The 25,863-nt window shown below is 38.8% G+C and overlaps 1 protein-coding gene across 1 annotated transcript in view; it reads right to left on the bottom strand.

The window, feature by feature from the left end:
- The window catches only part of GALNTL6 (polypeptide N-acetylgalactosaminyltransferase like 6), a 437,607-nt gene that overhangs the window by 52,573 nt on the left and 359,171 nt on the right, over positions 1–25,863 (bottom strand). Inside the window, exon 6 of the mRNA XM_071432077.1 lies at positions 23,919–24,102. Within this exon, the coding sequence (XP_071288178.1) occupies positions 23,919–24,102 (184 nt within the window). The remainder of the gene's footprint in view (positions 1–23,918; positions 24,103–25,863) is intronic.

Raw genomic sequence — 25,863 nt, 5'->3', positions numbered from 1 at the left:
AAGTCTTTAAAAACACTGCTGCCTAGCATCCTGATGGAATTGGCTTTTCTTCAGGGTCCCACAGACTGCCCCTGGTGACTGACTCGAGCAGACAGAGCTCTCACACTAGGCTAACCAGATGAGACACCCAGTTAATGATATGGCTGTGATCTGCCATGGTGCTGAGGATGTGGATGAATGTTATTCCTTTGATCAGTTCTTCCACAGTACTGTCAGCAAGTGCCCCCACTCCACCCTTATGCACAAACACTGCTTCAAACACAAGCAGGGAAGCAGGGACAAAAGGTAATTTTAATATTTCATTTATGTCTGTCTTTGGGGATTAATGCAGAAGCCTGAAAAGATTCCATGCTGACAGGAAGGGGGAGGCTGGAGCTTGGCACAGCTTTTGTAGCTGTGTCATTCCTACAAAAAGCAACTCATCCATTTGCCAGTGGTCAAAGATTTCATGAATGCTAAGTTTTAAGAAGGAAAAAAAAAATATGCCTGAAGAGGCTAATATGCAGCCAAAGGTATTCTGGGATCCTGGAAATGTTCTCCTAGATGCATCATTGCCATTTATTAAAGCTCTATAATTTGCTGTGTTACCCTATTATGAGAGGGTAATGGGGATCCAGGCATTAGATTTCTCCCAGTCTGCACCAGAGGCACAAGAATATTTTCTTGTGGAATCTGTGAAGCACTGAAAGCAGCTTTTCAAGTACAGAACTGACAGAAAAAACACTGGAAAGTACTTCTCAATGGAGCACGAAGGAGCTGAAAACTGATGAGGTTGAGCACTTGATTATCCCATGATAGCATCTACTTTTAATTTGATGTTGTAAAAATGGACAGGCTGTGGAAAACAAGAGAAATGAACCTTCCTGGTTTATTATCAATTGCAGTGAAATTAAGCCAAGTATGTGAACTCTGCACCTGACTTTGAAGGCAATACAGCTAATCAGTTTGCCATGGAGCTCTGCTAATTTACACAGGCCATAGTGGAAACTGCTGAGCAAACCACACTGATCTCTGAGTTGGGAACGAGAATCCCTACACAGTACAAGTGAGACAACCAGCCTCCTTCCCTCAAGGAGGCTGCACACTAAAATCCTCTTCTAGCTGTATAGGATACATTTCTAAGAACAGCTAGCACCTTTGGGAGCAATTCAAAAGCAGGAAAACAGGAGATGATATGGCCTCAGGCTGGACTGGGTCCATTGCTGGCTTTTAGGTGACTGACCAACAGAGACTGCAGCTGCCTTGCAAGTTTTTTCCCTCCTGGATCCAGATGCTCACACAGCCCAGATACTCTTGTGCCAGCACTGTCCCACTGCCTGCCATGTAACAGCACATGGATCAAGAGGGGTCATCCTAATTAACCTGTAGATATCTATAAGGAAAATACAGCAAGAAAAAAAAAAGAACTGAAAAAAATAACATATAAGCAATGTAACTGCATTAACTCAAACCCCAAGACTCCTGTCTCCAGAAAACTTGCTTCCAGAAAAAAAATATTCTTTTGCATTTATCTAGACTAACAATATATAAAAAAAAAGTGTTATGGTTACTTTAAGAAACATCTCAAGATTTGGAGAAATTGATTTGGGCAATCGATGCCCAAATAAATTTAAAAAATGCGTTAGAGACAGTCCTATCACTTCAGAATTACATTAGAAAGCACAAGAAAAGGTGTATCAAATCCTGAACTGGCAGGAAGGTAAGCTGAACAATAATAAGATCTCTTGTAAGTGGTGAGAAGATCACAGAATCTTCTGGGTTGAAAGGGATCCACAGGTAAATGGCCTGTACAGGGATCAAACCCACCACCTTGCCATTATTAGCAATATGTTCTAACCAACCCAGCTAATCTAACCTAGACAGGCTTTATTGTTAAGAGATTACAAAAGAACCATCCACAAACCCATCAAAAACCAACACGAACACAACGGAAAAAGTAAATCCTTAATGACAAACAATCAGAAAAATCTTTGTTAGAAATAGCAGCTACTGACCCCACTGGAACTGTAATTTCACTTGGTCTCCACCACTGGCCACATCCACCACCTCAAACAAATGGGATCCGTATCATCTAGATCATTACTGACAGATAGTCGCATTAAGTGGATGTTATTCACAGGAGGAATTGGTAATACTGTTATTATTTTACAGACTACACAAAGAGTGCTCAGTGCTTCTCATTCAGTGGGTTTCTTAGCTCCTCTAAGAAATAATTCAAATGCAGACTGAAAGATGACTCAGGGGCCACTTTAAGACCTTGAGTCCTCACTTTTCTCCCCCTCAAAGGTGGAGGCTCTCCCTGGGGTCGTGAATCCAATCTCAGTGACAGGCTCAGGTGCTGCTGCCAATCCCGACTTGCTGCCAGCACAGAGATGGGCTTCAGACCCCAAGGAGAAAAATTGCTCCATCTGCCCAAAAACTTCTCACCATGGGACACTACTTCAGCCCCACAATACTTACATCACCTTTGTTTATGCTGCAGTAATCTACCCTTAATCTTTGAGATCATCATCTGTTATCTTTATCTGGTGGCCAGGGTCAGCACAGATTATGCTGACTGAATAAAACCTGTACATCTCCAAAGGACAGAAATCTATACTGTCTACACTGTCACTATAAACTTCTTTCTTTTTGATCTCTTGTTCTGAGTCTCCTGAATTCTTGGCTTCAATCCTGTCCCATAGCTCATTCCCCAACTCCCTGCCTAGGAAACTTTTTTTTGCCAGGTTCCCTGAAAAACTCTCAGGGGATGCTTCTCTCTGCAGCTGGTGTGAACTGAGGAGCACGGATCTCACCAGCAGGTTTCACTTCTGACATTTATTTTAGTAAACAAAAACAATCCCTCACTAACAGCTAACCAGAAAGGAGAACCATGATGCCATAAAGACCAAGATAATACATCTGAATGTTTTGCTAGAGAAAACATTTTCAAACCACTCATCTCTAGCTAGCAGAAGAGAAGAGGAGAAAGCCTATTGAAAGTGTAGAGAAGAACAGTAATTAGGTCAGTCTGACATTTGGTGTCCTACATGTGTGAAAATATTTTCCTAAAAACTTCAGCTGTACAAAAACACAGAACTGAACTTAATACACACAGTAAATTGTTGGCTGTCATTACCAGCAGTAAGACTGGAGAGTTATGGCTGTAAAGCAGCTGCTGTAACATTCAGCCATGTTCTGCTGACAAGAAAAAAAAAAAAAACCTAATGAAAGATTTAAAGGAAGAATGTTATGCATGAATCTTCTTCGACAGGCAATTAAAATACAAATTGCAAAACACAAATAAGTACATTATGAAACACAGAACTGCAGGTCAAAGATTGAAATCATTAGCATTGACAGAGTTGCATTTAAAGCTTTAATTCTAAGGCTGTACATAGGATGCTATTCTTCTAAATGCTACACTTATAAATGAAGATAAAGTGAAACGAACACTATGAATATTTTCTCCTCATAACTATACTTAAAAGCAGAACCATGTTTCCATTGTAATTACACAGGATGTTATTCCATTAACAATTAATATTACGAGCAAGTGGGAAAGCAAACAAGCCAACAGGAAAAAATCTGCTTTCAAGTATTACTAAAAGAACTCCCTTCATAACTTAGTTTTTTTTATTAGTGATGAGGCTTAATCTCTCCACAGAGGCAGAAAAGTGAAATGGTCACAACTAAACAGTGTTTTGGGCTTAGGTGAAGCAGATTCCTGACAATATCTTTCAATCACTTGCCGGTGCAACTATTCCTGGAGGCTGAAATCTGCTCTACCTGGAAGGTACAATTTCTTGACAAAGAATAATAGCAAGAAAGAAAAACTAAGTACATTTTCTGAGAAGAGGAATGAGCTTCACAGAGGTCAGCATTTTGTCTTCATTGCTTCTCTTTCCAGAGCAGGAAGAACAGCTTCAAGCAAATCTGACACAGCATGCTCTGCATTAGCAGTTTTCTTCCTCCATACCTCACCCTGTCTGTACCAATACCTTGCCATTAATCTAGGAGTGGTTTATACACCTGTGTTTTCCAAGGAGAAAACTCAGCATACTCCAAATCCCAGTGCAGAAGCAACAAACAAAGCAACCTTCCTCTTCCTGCATCACACAGGAGGGATTCACCTTCAAACTTGATTTCACTTTCTGGGGGATTTAATAAATCAGAGAGAAATGGATGCAGGAGATGCACCACCTGTTTGGGGTTTTCAAAGACACGCCCTGTCTGCTGTAGGACAGACCCTAATTACAAACAGGTGCCATCTGATGCAATGACTAAGAAGAAAATTAGGAGACAGTGAAAAAAATCTTCCTGTTTTTGTTTCAGTAAATTGAACATCTCTGAAATTTCACCGTAGATGTGAGCACAGGATCCATGCATGTATCCCTGGTAGTCCTTCAAGATCATCACATTACTTGCTCTGCACTAACAATAGAGATAGCTGCCGGGCAAAACTCCAAATGAATAATGTCATTCTCCACAAACTCCTGTTGCCATGAGCAATGGTGTCCACATGATGAACACCACACGAGCGAGCCAATATTCCTTCACCTCTCTGTGGAATAATGAAGTTCACTCCACTGTCATGATCCATTCACAGTTTGTGTGTATGTATTTCATTATCAAGACAAAAGCCAACAGCCAAGTATGCAGCAAGAAATATGTGTCATATTCTTGACAAATAATGTAAGTAATAAAAAGTTCCTGTTTCAGAGAAAGGAATATAATCAAGAACATTTTTTTCCTCGCATGAAAGATTTTGAGTTCAGTTTCCCAGCTACAGCTCTACTGAAGAAGCACAGCTAATTTGTACTCTAGGTGGAGACTAATGTAAGATATTTTAAATATATTTTCTAATAAGAAGTCAGCATACGATCTATTGCAGTAAGTAGTAGAACACAGAAATAATCCATTTTCAGGAAGTGCATGTCTTGTCTGCTGATATAAATAATCCTTTGAAATATCAGTTCTTGCAAAAAATATGTTTGTTTAGAAACTGATACGAGAGAAGGTCTTTCCCCAGTCACTAAACCACTCTAGCTGAGCCTTTATACTGACCTATAATACATTTTTAGTGCCATTATATAGGAGCCTACAGTGAAAACAACTTTTTTTAAATATTATTTCACACATGCCCCAAATGTTAACTTTGAATATATTGTTTGCATTTTTCTTTGAATTACTTTAAAGTATTATAAATCTTAAAATAAAACCTTTTCAAGTTAAGTATTCCCTGTTATTGTAAGCCTAGAAAACTGACTTTATCACAAAAGATTTCATTATTGTTTCCCTCTTAGGAAACAAATACATAAATGAAGTACATCAGTGAATTAAAAATACTCCTCCCCCCATCTCAGTTACTAATTAAGTCCCTTGACTGAGCTGGAGAGTTCAGCAAATCACTAAGCACTTTTCTTTGTGTGTGGAAAAGCAATTTTGTTAGCAAAAAAATTAACTGTACACAAGTAAACCACCACTGCCACTGAAGTTTTATGCAATCCTCTGTAAAATATTAAGGGCTGATGAACTTCAGCCAAAGTTTTCTCCTTGATCACATCACAAACTGCCTTTGCCTGATGCAAACTTCAGTAAATAAACAAAGGGGGAACAATGCTACAACTGTGAAAAACCTGCCCAATCTCCATTGGAACAACTCAACACTATCCTCTTTTTAATTACTTTTTCCATATCAGAAAGGTACGATGTCCTCCTTCTCTCAGTCCTCTCTGTTCTGAAGCTCCTCTGGAGTCTCCAAATGACTATTTCATGGTTCCCAGATATGGGGGTCAAATCTGGACATGGTGATGTGTCCATGACAGATACGTAAACTAGAATATCTACCTGCAACCTTTATGGACGTTAACACATCACACGATGAAAATGGAACTTTATTTAACAATAAAATAAACCTTCATCCTTTCCTGTCACAGTGCTGACTAACTAGCTATTTGCATTCATGCTTTAAATTTCTGCTCAGCAGCGGCACGCTTTTCTTTCTAGTGCTGAATGTCACATCAGTTCCTTCTAATTATTTCTTTAATTTGTTGGGACCAAACAACACTGCATTTTGTTTATCTTCTCAAAGATTTGTAAGCCCCTGAATTTGTATTTCACATAATTAATGAAGACACTCAATAGGATGTGTGGTTCTGTAGAGCCATTTCCCCTAGGGACCTGCACCAATATTTGAGACAATCTCACAGCTTAACATCAAACCATTCAGAGCTACTCTTTGGCAGCAACTTCTCAGCCTGTCATGGTCATCTGATGAAAAATAAAGACGACAAAGGTGTATCCACACTCTATCAAGTTTAGGAGAAAGGAATAATGGCAACAGCAAAAGCCTTGGAATGGAGGTCACAATCACTGCCTGCCTATTCTTTAAAATAGCCAAGTTCCTAATACTGCTTAAGGTGTCTGATGTCTTGCTGTTCCCAAAGGGAGAGAACTCCCTGCTCACTCCTCTATCCCTCCCTGCTATAGCCTGCAGGTGTGTGGTCTTATCCCCACAGAACAACAGCTTTATCTTCCTCAAATTGTTGAATTCACTCAAGCACTAGAAAACAAGACAATTTTCCTGAGTGTAGAGGGTTTTGTTGAGTTTACATGCTCCTGGAGGTGGGTATTGTAAAGCACAGGAGGCAGCACCAAGCCACCAGTGTGACAGACTGTCCCACAGCAGGAGTCTCCTCTCTTTGACCTGGTGGCAGGGAGCTCATTTTAGCCCTGTGTTTCATGGCACCACATCCCCCATCAAAGAAGGAAATTACAGTTCTGTGACAGGGTCACTTCCTGACGAGCCCGTATTAATGTTTTTTATTACATTTTAGATAACTTAAAGTACATTATTTAGTATTTTTTTACAAATTTTTGATTCAGGATCAAAGAAAGCCTTATGTACTTCTTCATGATTACAAAATCACAGAATCATCAAGATTGGAAGAGCCCTTCATGATCACGTAGTCTAACCATCAACCCAATGCCACCATAACCACTCCTGAATTAGGTGGTTTAAACACAGATTAAGTATTCTATAGTATCTACCATTATCCTTTTCTTTTCCCTTCTTCCCTCATCCAGAGTGAGTCAATAAACCTCTCTTGACTGCCCCAAAACTTTTTAGCAAGCATATATAACCTTACACACCACACAAATCCTCCTCACACCAGATGAGATTTACAAATCACTGGGGTAACCCCTGCATCTGCTGTACACGGCAGAGAGCTCCTGAGAGCATGCTGAATTTTAGGATGCTTCTGAGACTCAGAAGAATATGCCCACCTCTTCCCAGCAGTATCACTGGCACCTGCAATGATGGCCCACACCTGCAGGTTTCTGGGTGCTTGAAATCACAGTCACACAATCACTCCAGTTCCGGGAAGAATCTGAGGAAGCCACAGAGAACACAACCTTCATCTCAAACAACTTTTCCCTGGCTCACCTCCTCTGCTTGTTGTGGTTGCTATCAGAGTGTGGTAACCCTGCCTTGAGGGCAGGAAAGTGTGTCTGCAAGGAGCACTCAGATTGATGACACTCAGGATTTCATTTGGAGAGCACCAGCTGGAGCGTGCCTGGAGCCAACTCTGACACCACTCCTGCAGGTAACTAATATGGATGGCTGGCTAATTTGGCTTTAAGTCTGTCCTGCAGGATGTTTTACTCAGGCATCAAGCTTACATCTGACAATGATAAAACACAAGAACTCTAACAAAACATTTGACTTCATGCCAGCATTTCTGATTCTTCTCATTTATTTGCAGTAACACTGACATTTACATTCAGAAATCTCAAATTCAAAACACTTTTCTTGTTAAAATCAGCTTATTTCTTAGGCTTATGAAATATTTGCATGCACTTTTCTCTGAGCATCTTTTCCACTTAAAACTATTTCATTAATAACATTTTGAAATTTATCTTCATGGATCAGAAGTTCCATATTTGAACTGTTTTTGTTGTAACCAGTCAACTGAGTCACCTGGTATGATACTGCTCTTTCTCCTTGCTTCAGTGTAAATATCCTGTTGGCCATTTGCTTTCCTATAAGGCCTGCAAACAGAAAGCTGAAATGTATTTTCCACTAGTTTTTAAGATAATAAAACTCTGTATCCATCAGCTGAAGACCAAGAGAAAGAGATTCTAGTTGCCATTAAATATTGGTGATGTTTATTTTTGTGTTATTTATTTAAATTTATACACATGACAACTATATGTCCAAAATATTTTAGAAAATGCTTGATTTTTAAAAATTATTTCTGCCAAAGAGCTAATTAACGAGTTAATTTAAATTAAGTAAGTTATAAAGAAAGCTAACAGCTGGAGAAAATTGGGGAAGAATGCCTAAGACAGGGGAGCAAAATTTGGCCTCAACAGTATCCTGTGTGGATACTCCTGTTTTTTAGGCTCTATAGTAAATCTCTTGTTCTGTACTTCATCAATAAAATCCAGTATTAATACCTTTCTACTTCAGTAGGATGCTTTCATAACACTCAAACTTGTGATGGAAATAAAAGCTTTTAAGAAAGATCCTCTTTAAAAACTCCTTGTGAAAGGTCAAAGAAACAAGTAATTTATTTTAATTAAGTGCACATGGAATTAAAAAATAATTTTCTAATTAATTTCTTAAAATTTTGTTGCCATCCCAAGAAGTGTGCACATTGTTTTTTCAGAGACTTTCATGGGTTCATTTTAGCCAGCAAGCACCTGACACAAACATCTGTGTTCCAAAGGAAAAACCAAAGTGGGTCACTTGGCACTGACCAAGGACCAGCAGGAAAGCCTCTTTCTTCCATCAGTCATGGAAAAGACAGAGGTTACATATTCTGCACACTCATAGTAACTTCTGCCATGGATTAGAGAGTCCCAATCATTGTCAAGAAAGACAGCACTCTTCAAACTAAACCGGCCTATTTTTATTGAAGGGAAACAAAATGGGAATAGTCTGAATGGCCATGAGAAAAACACTAAAGCACTTAGACACTTATCAAAAATATACCAAGCTCCCAATCCTGAAACAACCCTTTTTAGCAGAACAAATCTCCAGCAGTAAGAGTAGTAGATAAAACACTTGCCAAAGATTCTCATTATTACATTATTATCTTGGTAAAAACGAAATTAATTTCAATTTCCAAAAAAGGTAAGGAATGGAAAAAGAACAACAATGTGTATTTAGCACATGGAGAAAGGGACTGTCCTTCTGTTTCTCTTAAAAATGAGGTAGATGTAGGATAGATGATATATCTGTGTCTGTCTGTTTTTATATGTCTTGAAAGGTTTAACTTTTGCCCTGTTTCATACCACAGGAATTTTGGTATTAATTTGACTGAGGCTAGGGTATCTTTTTCAGAGTTTTCCAGCCCTGGCTTGCAGGTTCCTGTGAACTATAGCTGGTATTTTAAACTGCTATTCAAGTACTCACAAAACAATGAATATATAATTGGGACATTTCTTTTTTTCCTGTTTTTATCCATTGTTTAGCTAATTATGCTCCAGAGACACTCTCTGGCTAAGCAGCAGCAATGCTGAATAATTCAGAAATAAGGAATATCAATGTGCAGAAAGGAAAGCTGTCATGAAAATCCCCAAGGATCTGTTTCAGCTAACAAATCTGACAGCGCGTCAGTGACCAGCCCTGCCCCTGGCACTGTGATGAGCCTCTAGTGCTCCAGCTATTGTTCTCATCTACAGATCTCCTGTGTCCCAACAAGAGACTCTCCAAAACACTGCATTCTTCAGACTGAACTACCTCACTCTGAAAAATGGATTATGGACCCCTAAGTTTATTTTTCCCATTACTATTATATCTCTGGCAAGATGTGTACAGTGTTAACAATACTCTTACAGGGACAAAACCCAGAGAGAGACAAAAAGGCTCAGAAAGGAGAATTGTCCAACATAATTATTAACAGATACTGACTTACAGCTAACACCAAGTTTGTTTACAAAACAGAAAATATACAAGACACCAGAAATTTCAAGGTGCATTTTGAATATCAAAATGGTAATCATCCCTGTAGGAATCCCTTGCTAAAACTGCTCACTAAAATCTTGCTCACCAGTAGCATATGCTCATCTATGGGTTTCAGATATTTCAGAATTATCAACTGCTACAGTTCTTCCCTTAAAATATAGGGTTTTTTCATGCCATTACACATGCAAATCACAATACAAAAATTAAATAACTCCCCCCCCCCCCAAAAAAAAACAGTCCATTTACATCAGCTTTTTAATAACAGAGGATCTCTGTTAAAGTAAGGTGATGACACTGAGGAGTTCAAAATAGGTTTTAACTAAGATTCACATGGACTACCTCTCTCCCAGACAAACTGTAGCTTAAATGTGGAGATGTTAAGTGTTAGTTATATTGGGATAGACCAAATAACTCAAAACACTCCTCATCCCAGCATACAGGATCCAAAATACTTTTGACTTCTGCCTCTAGCTTTACAAAAACTATTCCTAGTGCTAAGCTACTAGTATCAATGATGCTGTTGCAAATAAGAGAAGAAACTAAAAAGCTATGTTAATTTCAGGCTTCATTAGAAATGGAAGTGGAAAAAAAGGACAATACTTATTGAATGAAAATGGATTCAAGTATTGGAAAAGTGACATCAAAGTTCTCAGGGAATCTTTCAAGTACATCTCATCTTGCTGCTCTTCCATACACCTTGAGCCCTTTACTTTGTCAGAGCAACAATTGCATTAATTGAATATTTGCAAGAATAGCTGCCCCAGCTACCTGAGATACGCAAGGTCGGATTGCTCAGGGATGGAAGAAACAAGAAACAGATAAGCTCTGGAAAGTTCAAATGCAACTTTAAGATCTATTAGTAAAGATTTTTCCAGCAGATATAGCTCAGGTGCTGAGGATTGCAATCAGTATGATGCATACAAATCTGGCCTGCACTTTTCAAAATGGAGAGGTGAAAATAAACTTAAAGCTGAGCCAGAACCACCAGAGGAATATGGAGCTCGTCTTTTATGAAAAGAGGCTGCAAAAGGCCAAGGAAGTAAAGACTGAAACAGGATGTGAGGTCTCTTAGCAATGGACCAGGAATCATCTGACAGATCAAATATTTTTAAACTGCCTGACTGCTTTGGTATGTTCAATTAATTTCCTGAATGACCAGTATTTTCAGAGAACTGAGGCATCATCTATGCTGCTGTCAAGTTGCAGGAAGCCCTCTAGTCCTGCTGGTGTTCCTGCTTTATGGGTTGAACTCCACATCTTTCTGCTTTTACCCCTTCTTTTGGAGTAATTTTTTATTTCTTATGTCTGGAATGTCATGCAGAAGCATGCATAAACTCACACATTCATTTAAGTTCCATAATTAATTCTTCCATTTTAGTCAAATGAATGCATTCAAACATCAGCTATGTTGAGAACTACAGAGATGATGTCTCAAGGTTTCTGCTGGTGCCTATTGTTTTCAGATACAAAGCAAAGTGCTTTTCAATTTTCTTTCAGTTATCTTCCACATTTTTGGAATATTTCTGTTCCAGCTGGGTAATAGCTACTTTTATATTCAGGGCATGCTCCTATTTTGAGTTATTCTTGTAAGTATTTGAAGAAATTGCTCAGAGAAAAAAAAAAAAAACAAATTGAAAAGAAACCTACCAGCATCTGAATTCTAGCACTGCTTAACACAAACTTCTGCAGAAAAAGATATTTAATTCTAAGTGGCTCATATGACTTTTTTCTAGATGCCCCTGATGTGGAATCTAGATCTAAATTGACATCCATAAAATTAATGGGGTGTGTGTGAATTACTATTACTCAGCCCAAGGAGCAGATTTCTAGTTTCACCATACACTGTACTGCATTTATTCTTTATATGACCACTAGGCAGATTGTGTACTTTAGGTTCCTCATAATAGTTAAGATTTTACCAATGTATTTTTAGTAGGAAGCCTTCTGAAGCCACAGACTTGCTAATTTAGCAGAAATTAAGTAGAAATGCCAGTCAAAAGGTTTTAAAGTGGTGGTAGACAGGACATGACATCAACTTTCGCAGGTGAATGCCTCATCATAAAGAGTGAGAAAGCAAAACCTTTGGAGAAAACTAAGGTATAAAAGAACACCCTGCGCTCTAATTTTGTGTTTGTTTAACGTTCTCATCTTCTCCCTCTGGAAATGTGGGTGAAGTTGTAGCGTCTCAAAGACAAGAGAAGAACAGACAGAACCCACCTGAGGGTGCGAGGAGATATCCTGACTTGTGAGGAAAAGGAGTAAGGTCAGCTGGGATTTGGAAATATTTTGTAACTAGGCCCAAAGGCTACATGCAAAATAAGTTCCAGGATTGCATTTGTCCTTTTCACAGCTGTTATCACAGTGGAGAGTCATGGTTATCTATGATCATCAGCTTCTAAAAATAGCTGTACTCTTCCTCTACTGCTACCTATGGATGACACTGTTCTGAAAGAAATTCTCACTGTCAGTCCACCTTGACTTTGAACTTTTTGTTACCAAATTTCAGCCTGTTCTTTTTGCTAAATTCTAAACTGACATTACGATTTTCTTTTTCCTTTGCCTTTTTTTTTTTTTCCTTCTGGATGCAGCAATAATACTGATGATAATCACCCAATGGGTCATCTGAGTGCTCTGCTACAAGACATTTTTCTGATTTTCTTTTTAAAAATTATTTCTCTACTGCTATAAATCTTATGCTATTAATCTTTATTGAGTTATATAGGAATAACTTTGTATAGGTGTACTGTGTACTTGGATATTGGACGTACTCATGCATTGCCATTGAAAGATAGATGGATAGAGAGAGAGAGAGAGAGATCTTTTCCTGATTTAAAAATTCTGTCACATTTTCATTATTAAGACCAAAGCTAATATACATAGGTCAACAAGTTTAAAACCAGTGGCTTCATTATATAGTTCATATATTATAGGTGGACAAGCAACTTTGAACAAACCTCACCTGAAAAATGTGTCTATAAATGAATAAGAAAAGCTTTAACAGGCAAAACCACTACTTCAACTTCATTTAAACTAATATTTTAAAGGGACTTTGTTGAATCAGCCAGTAGGTGGAGATGTAAGTCCAGTAAAAGCAAAAAAACAACTATTTGGCAGTCCTTGATACAATTGAAGGTTTGTATAATACAACTTAACCGAGGTTAGATTTCTTAATAAGTATTAGACGAGACAGATGAAATCTGTCTGCAGTTAAAGCCCATCTATCAGCCTTCCTTGTCTTACAGCCTAGGGCCAGCTGTGCCAGCAGAGTTTAGGAAACTTTCATTTCCAACAAACTATTAGTGAAAGTAATAAGGCAAAAATAAATAATTTCTAATAAACAAATATGTAAATTCAAGAATTTTTATAAACTGGATCAGTATTCTGCTATACCACATTAAAAAAACATGGCAGTATAAAAAAAACATAATCTCAGGCATTCCAATACTCACATTTTGATAAGTTTTGAGTCCTTTCATGCCTACAGAAATTATGAGCATGTTATTGCCTTCTGGTACATATACAAATGTTTTTAAAGTATTACCACTTCCATTAAGACAGTCACAATACTCTGTCTTGGCATTAAAAATTTATTAATCTATTAACTTACCATTATAGGAACTCGTACTGGTAATTGGTTGCAATAGCAATAATACCTTGTGATATACAAAAAACACAATCACATCTCTAAACATCACTCTTCTATAGAATAATAATATCCCTATGTAGCAGAAATGGAAATGCAAGCAAATGCAGTAAGGTAAGTGTAAAAATTAATGCAATATAGTTTATATTCACCATTTATAATAATTCCTGTTTTTGTTATGTTGTTTGGTTTAAGGTCAAATGAAAACACCCCTGGAAATAACAGGGCCCATATGATTAAGCTATATTGACTAATTACACATATATGACTGACAAAGGACTGTTCACCTTCCTTGAATGCCCTTTGAACATGCCAGGAACAAAGACTGTGCTTTGAACAGTTTTGCTGTTTCAACTGTCATTCTGTCAAAAAAAAAAAAAAAAATCACTAAATAACAGGCTAGGCATTAAAACCTTCTGCAAAGCAAAAAGCTGGGGACTTAAAGCATTTCCTGTGGTCTGAGAGCTTAGAGTTTGTTCTCCTTCAGGGTCCTTGGGAGTCTCTTCAAAACCCCTGCCCTGTGCTCCCCAGGCAGTGGTCTGAAAACACTCCTCCAAACTACTTTCTTCCCTGCTGTTTACTTTTCCCCTGGGTATTTTGAGAGGTCCTTTGCATGTTTGCAGTGCTTTGAAAAGGAAAATTATTGTTACTGCTCTCCCACTGTGCTCTTCCTGACTTACCATCATCTCTCCACTCCCAGTTCCCTGCATGTCCACACGTCATTTGCACTCCTGGGAAAACAGAAAAACTTCCCTGGCTATTTGCCCTAGCATGAAAAAGCCAGGGAAGTTCTGCAGCATCAGCTAAACTTTCTGCTGGAGAACAAGGAGAGCGGAGGGCATGGGATCTCCTCTTTCCTTGCAGGCATCTCATTCTCTGTAGGGAGCAAATGGACTTCTGTGATTTCATGCCTACAGTGCCTCTCCAGCACTCAAAATAACACTGATGCACCATCTTAAAAACAGAAAACATCACAGGGGCTGATTTCCCAAATAATTCACTTGAAGAGATATTTCTGTGCTGTTTTCTCACAAACAAAAGGGGTACATTTTGAAATGAGTAAAGTTTATACAAGGATCTTGTTCCTGGACAAAGGATATTCTCTTGGCAGTTTATCAAAGAACTGATGTCAACTCTTTTGAGTCTCATTTTTTCCTCTCTATCAAGACACATGCATAGCATTTTATAAATAAACGAACACAGCACATTTCAGAGTGTTTATCATAATTTTCACTTCACAGGTTGGAGGAGGCATTTACCTTTGCCTCTCGACAAAAACATGTCTTCCAGCTAGAATAATGATATTTTGGTTACTTACATGAAAATGAAACAGATGCTAGTTTGTCTGGGGATAATTCAGAATAAGGTACTCATCAGGTCAATACCTACACTGAACTCTCCTAAGATTGTAAACAAAATATGTTTTCACTTTTCTCGCTCAAGTCTGAGATAAATAACCTGATTCACAGACAAACTGCCAGGATTAAAACCTGCAGAAATATGGAAGGTACATAATTAATGTAACAGAGATGCAAAACCTACTGATATCCTATAATCCAAAATCAAAATGGAAATTGTCTTGAGATCATCTGCAGACACTGTCCTGTATCTGATCCAGTTCAATGTTGCATTAAAAGCTGCAATTCAGCAGCTCCATGGAATGGAGGGCTTTGTGCATAACTGGATCAGATTGGAACATGTGTCCATGGAGTCCTAGCCTTGATCTCAAGGATGGAAATGGATCCGAAGAGCAAGCTACTATTGTGCTGTAAATCAGATGCCATCTACAGGATGTGAAGGAATTCTTTGGTACCATTTTATAAAGGTTTGCTTAGCAGGAAGCTGACAAATTTTCAAGGGCCACAGTGTGGAACAGGCTGCATTTCTGGCTGAGAAAATGGATTATTGGAAAGCCAGGAACTCTGCAAGCCTCAATTTCAGGCATGGACCAAACAGACAGTATTATAATCGGGATTTAGAACAGAATTTGCCATTTGCACAAACCTCAAGTAAAGCTCAAGTAACATTGCAATAGGCTGTAAACAACTGGAGGGTTAAGCAGAATGTAAAAATCATAGCAAATTGGAAAAGTGAAGTAAAGAAAGGAAAAAAAGATAAATTTTCAAATGTGCAGATACAAAATATCACACTGATCTATGGATAATGAAGACAGATCACTCTTTTGGACAAGGCACTTGAAATAGATATGAATATAAATGCCTTGCCTTTACACATGTAAAATCTGAATTACAAGAGGAGGATGATGAATACTTGGCTAGATACCAGTTCTGCAGAAAATGATGTGGAGGTTACACCAGAGCACAAGCCTGGCATGAATCAATACTGTCAAGGAAATGCAAACAGGAACATAGTCTCTGAGAGAGGCAAAGTCACCCATCTATTCCACCAGGCAATGGTAAGACTTTGGCTGGTGCTGTAGGCTCTCATCAGAGATGAGATAAGATAATCATCGGAGATCTAGAAACCATTATTTATTAAGAGAGGCTGAAGGAAAGAATGTAATTTACTTGAAAATGAACAATGAACTTATCTGACATGAGTCCTCAAGTACTTAAAAGCTCTGCTCCCACTGTGCAGTTAAGTGATTAGGAATGTGAAGGGGTTAAAGCTGTGGCAGGAAAATTTCTGATTGGATATTGTAAGAATAGTACTGAAACACTGGCTATATACAAATTTCTTTCCCATCTCCTCTTTTTTCATGCTTCCAGCACACGCTGCATTGACAGCCTGATTTTTTCAGAGTGGAAGCCAGAAATATCTCATTACCTGAGGGCTACACCAAGATAGCTGGACAGGCAGAATTATTCCATGCAGAGTCAAAAAAAATCAGAAGGTATATATTGGCCAGTGAGGATGCTTCTATGTCATGTTTAGTTGATCACTGCCTCTGAAAAAAAACAAACCATGGGCACTGGAAAGAAAGGACTGTGATACTGTGGAGCTCCTGCAGACCTCACAAAGCAAGGGGTAAACGACACACACATCCCATCCTGGACAGATGCTAAGGAATATCGATAAACCTGGGCCAATGAACATGTATGGAACTTGCATCAATGTACACATTTGAAAGTAGTTTGGCACAGCCCAATCCCATCAAATTAATTGGTTCAGGCTTTGTGCTTTCTTCTGTTGGAAGCAACTGCAGCACTAGACTGAAGATTTAGACAGCAGCAGATCATTCTTTAAATAAACCACAACAACCAAGTGGATGCAGAGGTTGCTCCCAAATTTATGCTGATAAACACTATAAAATGTAAGAAAGGGGTGTTGGTTTTCTCTTTCTTAGAATCAATAGGTGTCACCAAATTCTGCATTCAAGTTCTAGAGAAAATGGCTCTAAACATATAAATAAGAATAGAAAGAATTGCTTAAAAAAGGTGACATTTTTCTTTATGGAAAACTGTTCAGACATGATTTTATAATTTTGAAGTAAAGCCATCTGTATCAACAGTATGGTGATAGTTTTAAATAGCCCACCTGTATGCACTGAGCAACATAGCTCTGTCTTCTTCTTGGCTACCATCCTAGTCTTTTTTATGTAAAGATGTATTAAAATCATGCCCAGAAGCTACTTAATTTTCTAATTACTGGTAGTATTCGTGACCCATTTTATGAATCTGCCCCAGCATATGGGCATATAGACTGTCAAGCTCCAAAGTTGATACTTGTGTGAAGTAGCAGGCTAACAGCTCTAGAAGGATTATACTCAAGGTGTTTATATTTTTATGCTAAATATGATGCCCCAAGTATTAAAGAAAATTGGAAATATGAGTTTAGCCTCATATTTTTTTCCTAACTGATTAGGAAAAAAATCAGTACTCTGTCTTGGCTGGCATAAGCCACAATGACCATTTAAGTGAAAGGCTGTGTATCAAATCTGAATCTACCCAATTCAGCTAGCATGAAGAACTTGATTAGTGATTGATTTCCTTGATTGAAAATTGAAATTAAACCACCAGCACCATTTTATCCTTGATTTTTGTTTTTCATTCTGATAGGTCACACACTCTGTAGAATCCTCTCCTCTGTACTGGTCCTCAGAGAAAATGTAGTGGTTGTACAGTACCTCTACACTGAAATCCTATCAAAGGCAGGAGAAAATTATTCAATATGAGCATACGCATACCCACAAATTCTGTGTTAGTGTCAATATCTCTCATTGAAAAAAATTCTGAGATTTCAAGGGGCCATGGGTAGATGACAGTTTATAAAAGCTATTTTTATATCCACTATTGTTATCTCCACCAGCAGTCTTTTACAGACCATAGCTTGTCAAAACAATAAATCAAGACCGTAACTTACACAAACTAGCACTAGTTGGAGACCGCTTCACTGTAGAATAATTCCTATGCATAAAACATTCCTGCTGCACAGTTCAAAACAGCAGATTATACTCAGGCTTTAAAAAAATAGATGATTGTTTCTGGTTGTGAGAGGTTTTATGAATGCGTTTATAGGCAGAAATCAGCCATAAAAGACATAGGCTATAAAGCTCTGGGAGCTATAGAACAGAAATCATTGTCCAAAGCACTTTCTGAACTTCAGAAAACAATAATAAAATTGTAAAAGTACTTGTCAGATTTGAAACGTAGTCTTAGCAAAGGCTTTCTATGCAGGAACATGTTGTAAAAAGTATGTATTTAAATACTGAAAATAAGGAGCTGCAGAAAAAGAGTATTTCTGAGAGTATATCAAATTCAAAAAAAAAAGAGCATCGGGATGACAGTTTGCAAAATAATAATGTGATTTTAGGTACGCAATTCAACAGAATACGTCAAGTAACCTTCCAATCTTTACACACAACTAGCTACATTAGGGTCATAAATTACATTCAAGGCTGAGAGCCTGTGATGCAAGGGAAAGGAAAAATGTACTGATTACCCAATTTTATCCCTTGAGCATGTCCAAAATTTTACCCAAAAGTACATCCATTAAACATAAGTGGCTCCTATTACTGTGAGAGCCTTGTGATGGTGGAGTGATTCTATTTCTATAATATAGATAGGAAACTGAGTATAGGAACTAAAATGTCAGATATTATAAAGTTGTTTCTACTTGCTTGAATAGCCCAGTATTTGCAAAACTGCTGTCCCAGTCCTTTGCTAGAGTCACATGTCTTCAGCTCTGTCTCCCTTCAGGGAGGTCTGGAGATCACAGCTCTACACTGGAAGGCAAAGAACTCTTGGAAAGCAGGGAGTGGTCACACACTAAAACACTTCTAACTTCCTCAGATAGGTGCTAGGAGTCTTGGCATCCAGTAAATAGCACAACACTTCTCTGATTGGTTAAATTTTCCATCTTGAGTTGCAATTCAATAGCAATGTTGTTAGGTCTCACCTGCACCTTTCTCCCCTTCCTGCATCATGAAGTTACACCACCATAAAACTCCTCCAAGGAGTTCTCCAGCCCCTTCCAAATAGTTTTTTGAGTTGAAATGATGGTTTTTGTCTGGTTAAAAGTATGTTGCAGCTGGCATGAAATGGATGCCAGTTTTGAGATCAAGCATGTGGTACCATGAATTGATATAATGTAAATGCTGCCGGGAAATAAAGAGCGGTCATCCCCAGCAGGCCTGAGCATATCCAACCTCCACTTTGAACTTCCACAGAGCTTTTAGCTCAGACAGACTATTAAATCATATAAACTGACATGCTGTATATCGCAGTCCATTACAGCAACAAGGTTATCCCATTAGTTTAAGTGGCGATTGCTTGGGTTAGGCAAGCTCTGCTGGGGACCAGAGAGCCTGCACCATGGAAAGGAACAGCCACAGAGGAGCATGCTCTTATGTCCCAAACCTAAGTGTCCTGTAAGGGCAAGCTCTCAAACCTCTGCTGAGACAGAGGAACGAACCAGCAGGAGATGATAAGCCAAGATGACCCTTGCCACAAAGCAGATAAACATCTCTGTTATAGACTACAATAAAATGTTCCAAGTGATCTCCAATTCTGCTGAATGATCACTGATCCTGGGATCAAGACAGTGAGCATCATCATGACATAATCATGATTCCACAACTGTCTGACAATTTCCCACCATGCATCAGAACACCAATTTGAGTTGCTTGCACAACCCCAGATGCAGCAGAAGAAAATAGCAGGAAGCACTCTTCAGAGTATATTCAGGTAGTTGCACACAAATTGCAAGACAAAAATCACTACAGTCACTATGATGATCTGCAACGGGGACAGATCAGTTAAATGCAATGTAAAAACTCTCATTTCTGTGGCACATGAAAAAGGGAAATCAAAGAGTTCACAGACTTAGTGTCTGGATGAGGAGGCAACCCTATTAGAGGAGAAATCCAGCTTCCATGCCTAGAAGGATTCAATATATCCTGAAAAATAGTCACACAGATATTTCAAAAAACTTGCTAACCTTAAAAGCTACATGAGATCCATTTATAGAATAGTTGTTAAGCTTTCCTATACGCTGCAGTGAGCATAGAAAAATATCCAATAATTCATATGGGAGCTTTGACTGAAAATACATTTTAAATGGCTGTAGTTCGGTTCAGTGAAACCTATGGGAAATTTGGCATGGCCAGTGACAAACTATATGTAAACCAAACTGATAAAATTCGTGCATGAATGCTGCCAGATCCAAGTGCAGTTACAAATTTGTCATATGACTCCCCAATTGGTGGTAGTACATCATCTGTACCTGAATTTCACACTGCAAGCTTTTGAGAGCGTTTTACAGTCTTAGAGCCATAAACATCAAGCCAAATCTTGGTGTAAATATACTTGTCGTGAACAACTGCAGGGGGCCTGAGAAGGGGTGAGAGGAACACCATTTCTGAGTGTACATCAGAAAAAGCTGAGAGCTGCAGTGAAGCTCCAAGTTCTGTCACAGCAAAGGACAAAGATGCTGTCCCAAGTGGCACTGCAGGCATGGGAACAATAAATCAAGACTACACTCACACCACAAATGGATGAGAATGTCTCTTCTTCACAAGAAGGATTTTGAACTGGAAGACCATGCTGAGATAGACAGTGTCTAATGGGAGAGCATCTGGTCAAAACTGACCACAGTGGAATACTATTAAAAAAAAATTAAAATGTGGGAAAAGATTAATTCCAGAGCACTAGCTGAGCTGGCATTGGAGCTCAGTAAGATTCGTGCTCCTGTCATACCAAGAGCCTACCTGCCAACACTTCAGCTGGTTGTGTCAGCTGCAAACACGCTGCTGGTGTGTGATGCAGCAGGACTTTGGTCATGTGCAGATGGAAAGCAAATGTACCATGCAGATAATACAACAACTGCTCTTAGGTTTTCTGTAGTTTGATCTGGTTTTATGTACGTTATTTCTTAGGCTGATGTGACCTTTTCTGCTTCACACATATACTGTGCTGGCATTTTAAGTGAAGGGAAAAACTCATCAGCACACTTTTTGGATCATGTATCCATTATTTGCTGGTATTTTACTAAAAATGCTGGCAATTTTCCAGTTCATTAGGGATCATCTCAGATCTGACTCTGCTGGCAAGAAATAAAACTATTACGATACCAACAGTAAAATATTTAACCTAAATTAAAAAAAAAATCCCTACTGCTTACAAAATAGTAGCATAATAATTATGGTGCTGGCTGAAGCAATTTCTAGTTTTAGTGCATATGTAACTAAAGGAAAACTGTTCTGTATCTTTTACTCAAAGAAGCTGTCTTGGTCAATTAAGTTACTGATAGGTAAAATGGTTTGCAACATTTACTCTATTTGTTGTAAGCAAGGTATTAAAAACTTGAGATCTCAGCAGAGAAGGCCATAGGAGAGAAGCAGTACTGACTTTGAATTAGAAAATAATCTTTCCCCTAAGCAAAATTCATACTGATTATTTAAAACATATCTATTCCCATTTGCCATTTTAGGCAGAGGGTACTTTTAAGCAAGCATATCGTCCTAGCTCAGCCAGCCTTCAGTCCTGCTGGCATGTGTGGGGACAGACATGATGGTTCCTGGAGCAGTGCTGCTTTCCCAGCAGCATCGCGCTCTGATGTGCATCCTGTTATGGGGAAAACAAAGAAAGACTCTCACTGATTTGTGCAAGAACAGGGAGGTCTTTCCACCTGACAAGTACTCAGATTAGAAGAGATTTATAGGCTGCACTGTACTATACCTTGTTCCTTGAGAAGCCATTTATCTGCCTGTGTCTCACGCTGGCAGGGCAAGGTGGGTATCAGCTGCTGCCATGCTGAGTGGAATAGCAGTTCATGCAAAGCCACCACATCTATTCTGTACTGCACAAAACCTTGTCTTTCTAGGAGGTTTCCTATGAGAGATTCCTCTTTAGTCCTCTCTTGTCTTCGCAACAAGATTCTACAAGATGCAAACTACAAACAGCAAACGTGAAACAACTGATAAGCAACCCTGTGGCTACGCTGGCAATAGAGAAGTTTTACTTACACAAACTTTGAAAGCTGAACCAAATTATACAAAGGTTACTTGCAATAAGTGCCAAGAAACTACAACTGCTCAGAGGACCAAGAAGGCTTAGAGTAATTGAATATCTAGCAGCTCTGGAGTGTTATGTGATTGCACTAGCTGTGTCTGTGTTGTGGAATGGTGTAGCAGGGCATCTGGCCCCTCAGAAGAGCTTATCTGTGTTTTGTTAGCTGGTGAACTCAGGGCATCTTGCCCTTCATGAGAGCTTTCTAATTGGTGAAATAACTCAGTCAAGACAGCTTGTCTTGCAGTGACTTTTTTTTGACGCCATGAAAGTAATGTTCCCAGCTGTCAATAGATATCTTGCTGTGGAAGTGAGATCTAGAAAGGAAGCTGGAATTTCTGACTAACAATTCACTTTACAAACTATAAAAGCTACATCAAATTTTCACAAAGCAGAAATCTTCTGCATACTCCCTGGAAATCTGTGGGGCTTTCTGTCCAAAGCTGGGATGCCTGCCTTAAAGTTACCCTCCTGGGAGCTGAGTGAAAGCACTCTGTACACTATTGTTATTTTGGCAGTAAATTACATTGACTCTTAATCTATACTAGTTCTTTGCCAGCTTAAATATAGGTACCTCGATATTGTGCACTGTTTTATGTAAGCTACTAGTTCTCTTTGTTTTTCTCTGTGTAATAAGTAGCTCTCTTTAAGGCCTTCTGACTGTGGTTGCCTACCTATTAAATGAATAACTAATTTTATAATGAACCTGATCTGCTGTCCTTAGAACTTGCAGGCTGGAGTGATTTTAGGTGTGGGCCATACTGAATTTAAACTGCTGTCAAAAATCTGAAACTAAAGCAGGGCTTGCCTGAATCTCCCACCCAATCAGTGACAAGTGGTCACATTGGCACCTGATGTCAAGTACTTCATTGGCACTTATGCTAATGCAAGATGAAGACTGAAGGGCCTGGATGGAGATAAGCAAAAATGAGCAAGTAGAAAAATGAAAATGAGCCCACAAATATCACAGTTACCTACTCCTCCCTGCTGGTCATTCCCTGGATATTAGGGTCAGAGTTCTTCTGTTGCTATTGTTTCCACGTTTTGCTTTGGGAAGGGGAGAACGCTGAGGTTTCAAACTGCCATAACCTACAGTGTGGAGGTTCAGCCAGGGCTAACGAATGTCAGAGCCTGCCCTACTGGCAGCCCTGCTGGGATGTGCCTGTGTGAGACCTGGAGACTTTCCCACATTAGAACCATGTCTGTCTGTCTGTCTGTCCTTTCCCTTTTGATAAGGATTAATCCAAGCTGAGTCTTACATGAGAATAATTATAAGAAGAGATAAGAAAAAAGGATGTACCTTTGTGGAAAGAAGGAAGATAATTTCTGTGAACGAGCTGATCTCTACAATACTGGGATCAGAGGCTGTCTTACCTAAAACTATTTACAAATCATCTTGACAGTGTTCAGGTTTGACAGCTCTGTGTTCAAGTTACAGCACTGCATATACAGCAGCCACATCACCAGTTATAAACAAAGCATCTGCTGGTGTAACGTGGACTCAACTGTGGGTGCATATATTGCATCAATCACCAGCAAATAAAACATTAAATAAAGTTTCTGTGAAATAAACAGAATTCCTGCCATTGCAATCACTTCTCTGATGCCAATACTTAACTACAAGCATGTGCCTGTCTCTTATGTACAGTCGCTGAGCCAAGTTGTGTTTCCATTTTGTGAATTCTACAAATTGTTGCCTTGATCTTTTTCCTAGTTTTCAGGTGTTTTCTTCTATTACATTTCATTAGCAGAAAGTGGCCTACATGGAAATGCCTGGGCTTGGATTCTCCTACAGTTACACTTTTTGCTTGCCCTTCTTCATGTTCCCACTCTCCCCTTTATCGCTACTTACTCAAAGGGGTCGCTGGGATCAGCTCTCTGGAGCTCTGGAGGAATCGGGATTCTTTTGTAGTACATTTCCCAGTCAAAAGCTCCTCGCATGGCATCCCCCGCCTGCGCCTCGTAGCCAAAGTGATTGTGGTCAATGACATCGATCATAGGACACACGATGGTTTTGTGATTAAGTGCAATCTGGTCTGAAAAATGAAAGCAGAAAATAGGAAACGGCATGTCTAGTCAAGCCATCTATCATATTACTGCAAAGTGAATCCCACAGGTTTCTGAATGTTTGAAGATTGCTTGCTTTGTGCCCTGTGGCCCCCCAATAATTTCATCTTTCCAATCTGTATCAAACCTTTATTTAAAGTAGAATTAATGCAGTTGGGCAGTGATTAGAAGTATTTATGGTTCCTTAAAAGGAAGCACATCCATGTGAGACCCACAGGAGTCCAGTCATCTGCATCTCTCTCTCATTGCTATGCTGAGCTGTCCCCAGTCTGTCAGCTATGGAGCAGGCCAGCAAGCAAATGGTAAAAATACTCCCTCATCTGTGGGGAGTATGTTTGGGAACCCCCTGAGAGAGAGATTTATTCCTAAATGTGAATTTCAGCCCCTGCAACCATTCAGTCACTGTTTCTGTGGCTGTAGAGTGCATCAGCTTTGAAATCAAATGCTCCAAATTAAAGGCAAACTCCAACACAAAGAGAAAAACAGAGCTTGAGTCCTTTTTTTTGTACCAATCTTTGAGTTCTAAAGAAGGCTCCACAGTACTATTCTTACCTGCTTTCTAAAGAAAGGACTTGAGTTTTGCTTTTAAAAAAAATTAGAACTGTGAGACTAAATCAAATTCCCATCCCTAGCATAAACTCAGCTCACCCTGAGTCTGCTTTGGTGAATCCTATTGCTTAATCCTATAGAGCTCCTCTGAAAAGAAAGACAAGTAAAGAAGATAGGCCAACATCAGGAACTAGGCAGAGGAATAATGGTTTGAAATGAGGAAGTACAGAGAAAACCTATAGCCGTATTGACATGAAAGGACTGTAAAAAATTACCTATGAACCCTCAAAAACCCCCTAAAACCTTAACATTCCAAGTATAATAAAGTTTTTTCTCTGAATGGCAGCTTAGATCCTTTATATTATTTAGTACATTTTGGGGCCTATGTGGAAAATTTGGTTTTTGTTTTTTGATTTTGTTGTTTAGATTTCACTGACGGTTGATAATACCCTAAAAATAATAAGAGGGCTGAGTGTGGATTGAACACTTAGCTAGGGAGGCAGCTAATACTGGTATAATGATTAATAAGACAGATTCTGCTTCCATGCTTCTGCAGGACTGGAGTTAAGAAAAAAAGATTATTTTCACAAAACATCAGGGTCTTTATATTTATTCTCAGAAGTTTAAGTTTAGAAATCAGGGATCAATGCTTCTAGTGGGAAATTACTGTGACTGGAAGTTCAGCTGGCTTTTACATCCTTATTCTTTAATAGTGAAATAAATTTAAAACACAGGATTTCACAAAATTCTAGGAAACTCATCACAGAGATAATGGCTGCATTACTGTTGCTACGGCCAAATATAATTACATTCACTGGCACATTGTACAGTGTTATCTGTGATCATTATATAAAATCACTTTTACATAATCTCTTTCCTGCGATGGCCCTCCTAATAGTTATAGGGCTTATAACAATCTGTCTCTGATCCCTCCTTCTAAATTGATTGGAGTAGAGAAACTAAATGGGATTGATTTTTCTGAAGCAGGTCAAAGGTACACTCTTAATGCTTTAGCATCCTTCTCTTCATCTTTAAAAGCTGCTATCTTTAAATACACTGAAGGATTTGAAGTCTCCAAGTCACATGTAGATAGCCAGGGGGAGATTTTTTTGAGCAATGCTCAAGCTCAATCCCAGTCTTCATTTCTGCAACTCTCTCAAGAATCCTGTAAGTATGATGAT

The sequence above is a fragment of the Agelaius tricolor genome, unplaced genomic scaffold (genome assembly GCF_023055355.1).
Source record: "Agelaius tricolor isolate 1412-34295 unplaced genomic scaffold, bAgeTri1.0.p SCAF_8, whole genome shotgun sequence".
NCBI classification, from domain to species: Eukaryota; Metazoa; Chordata; class Aves; order Passeriformes; family Icteridae; genus Agelaius; species Agelaius tricolor.
The sequence above is the reverse complement of the archived record's forward strand: the minus strand, read 5'-3'. Positions and strand labels throughout refer to the sequence as shown.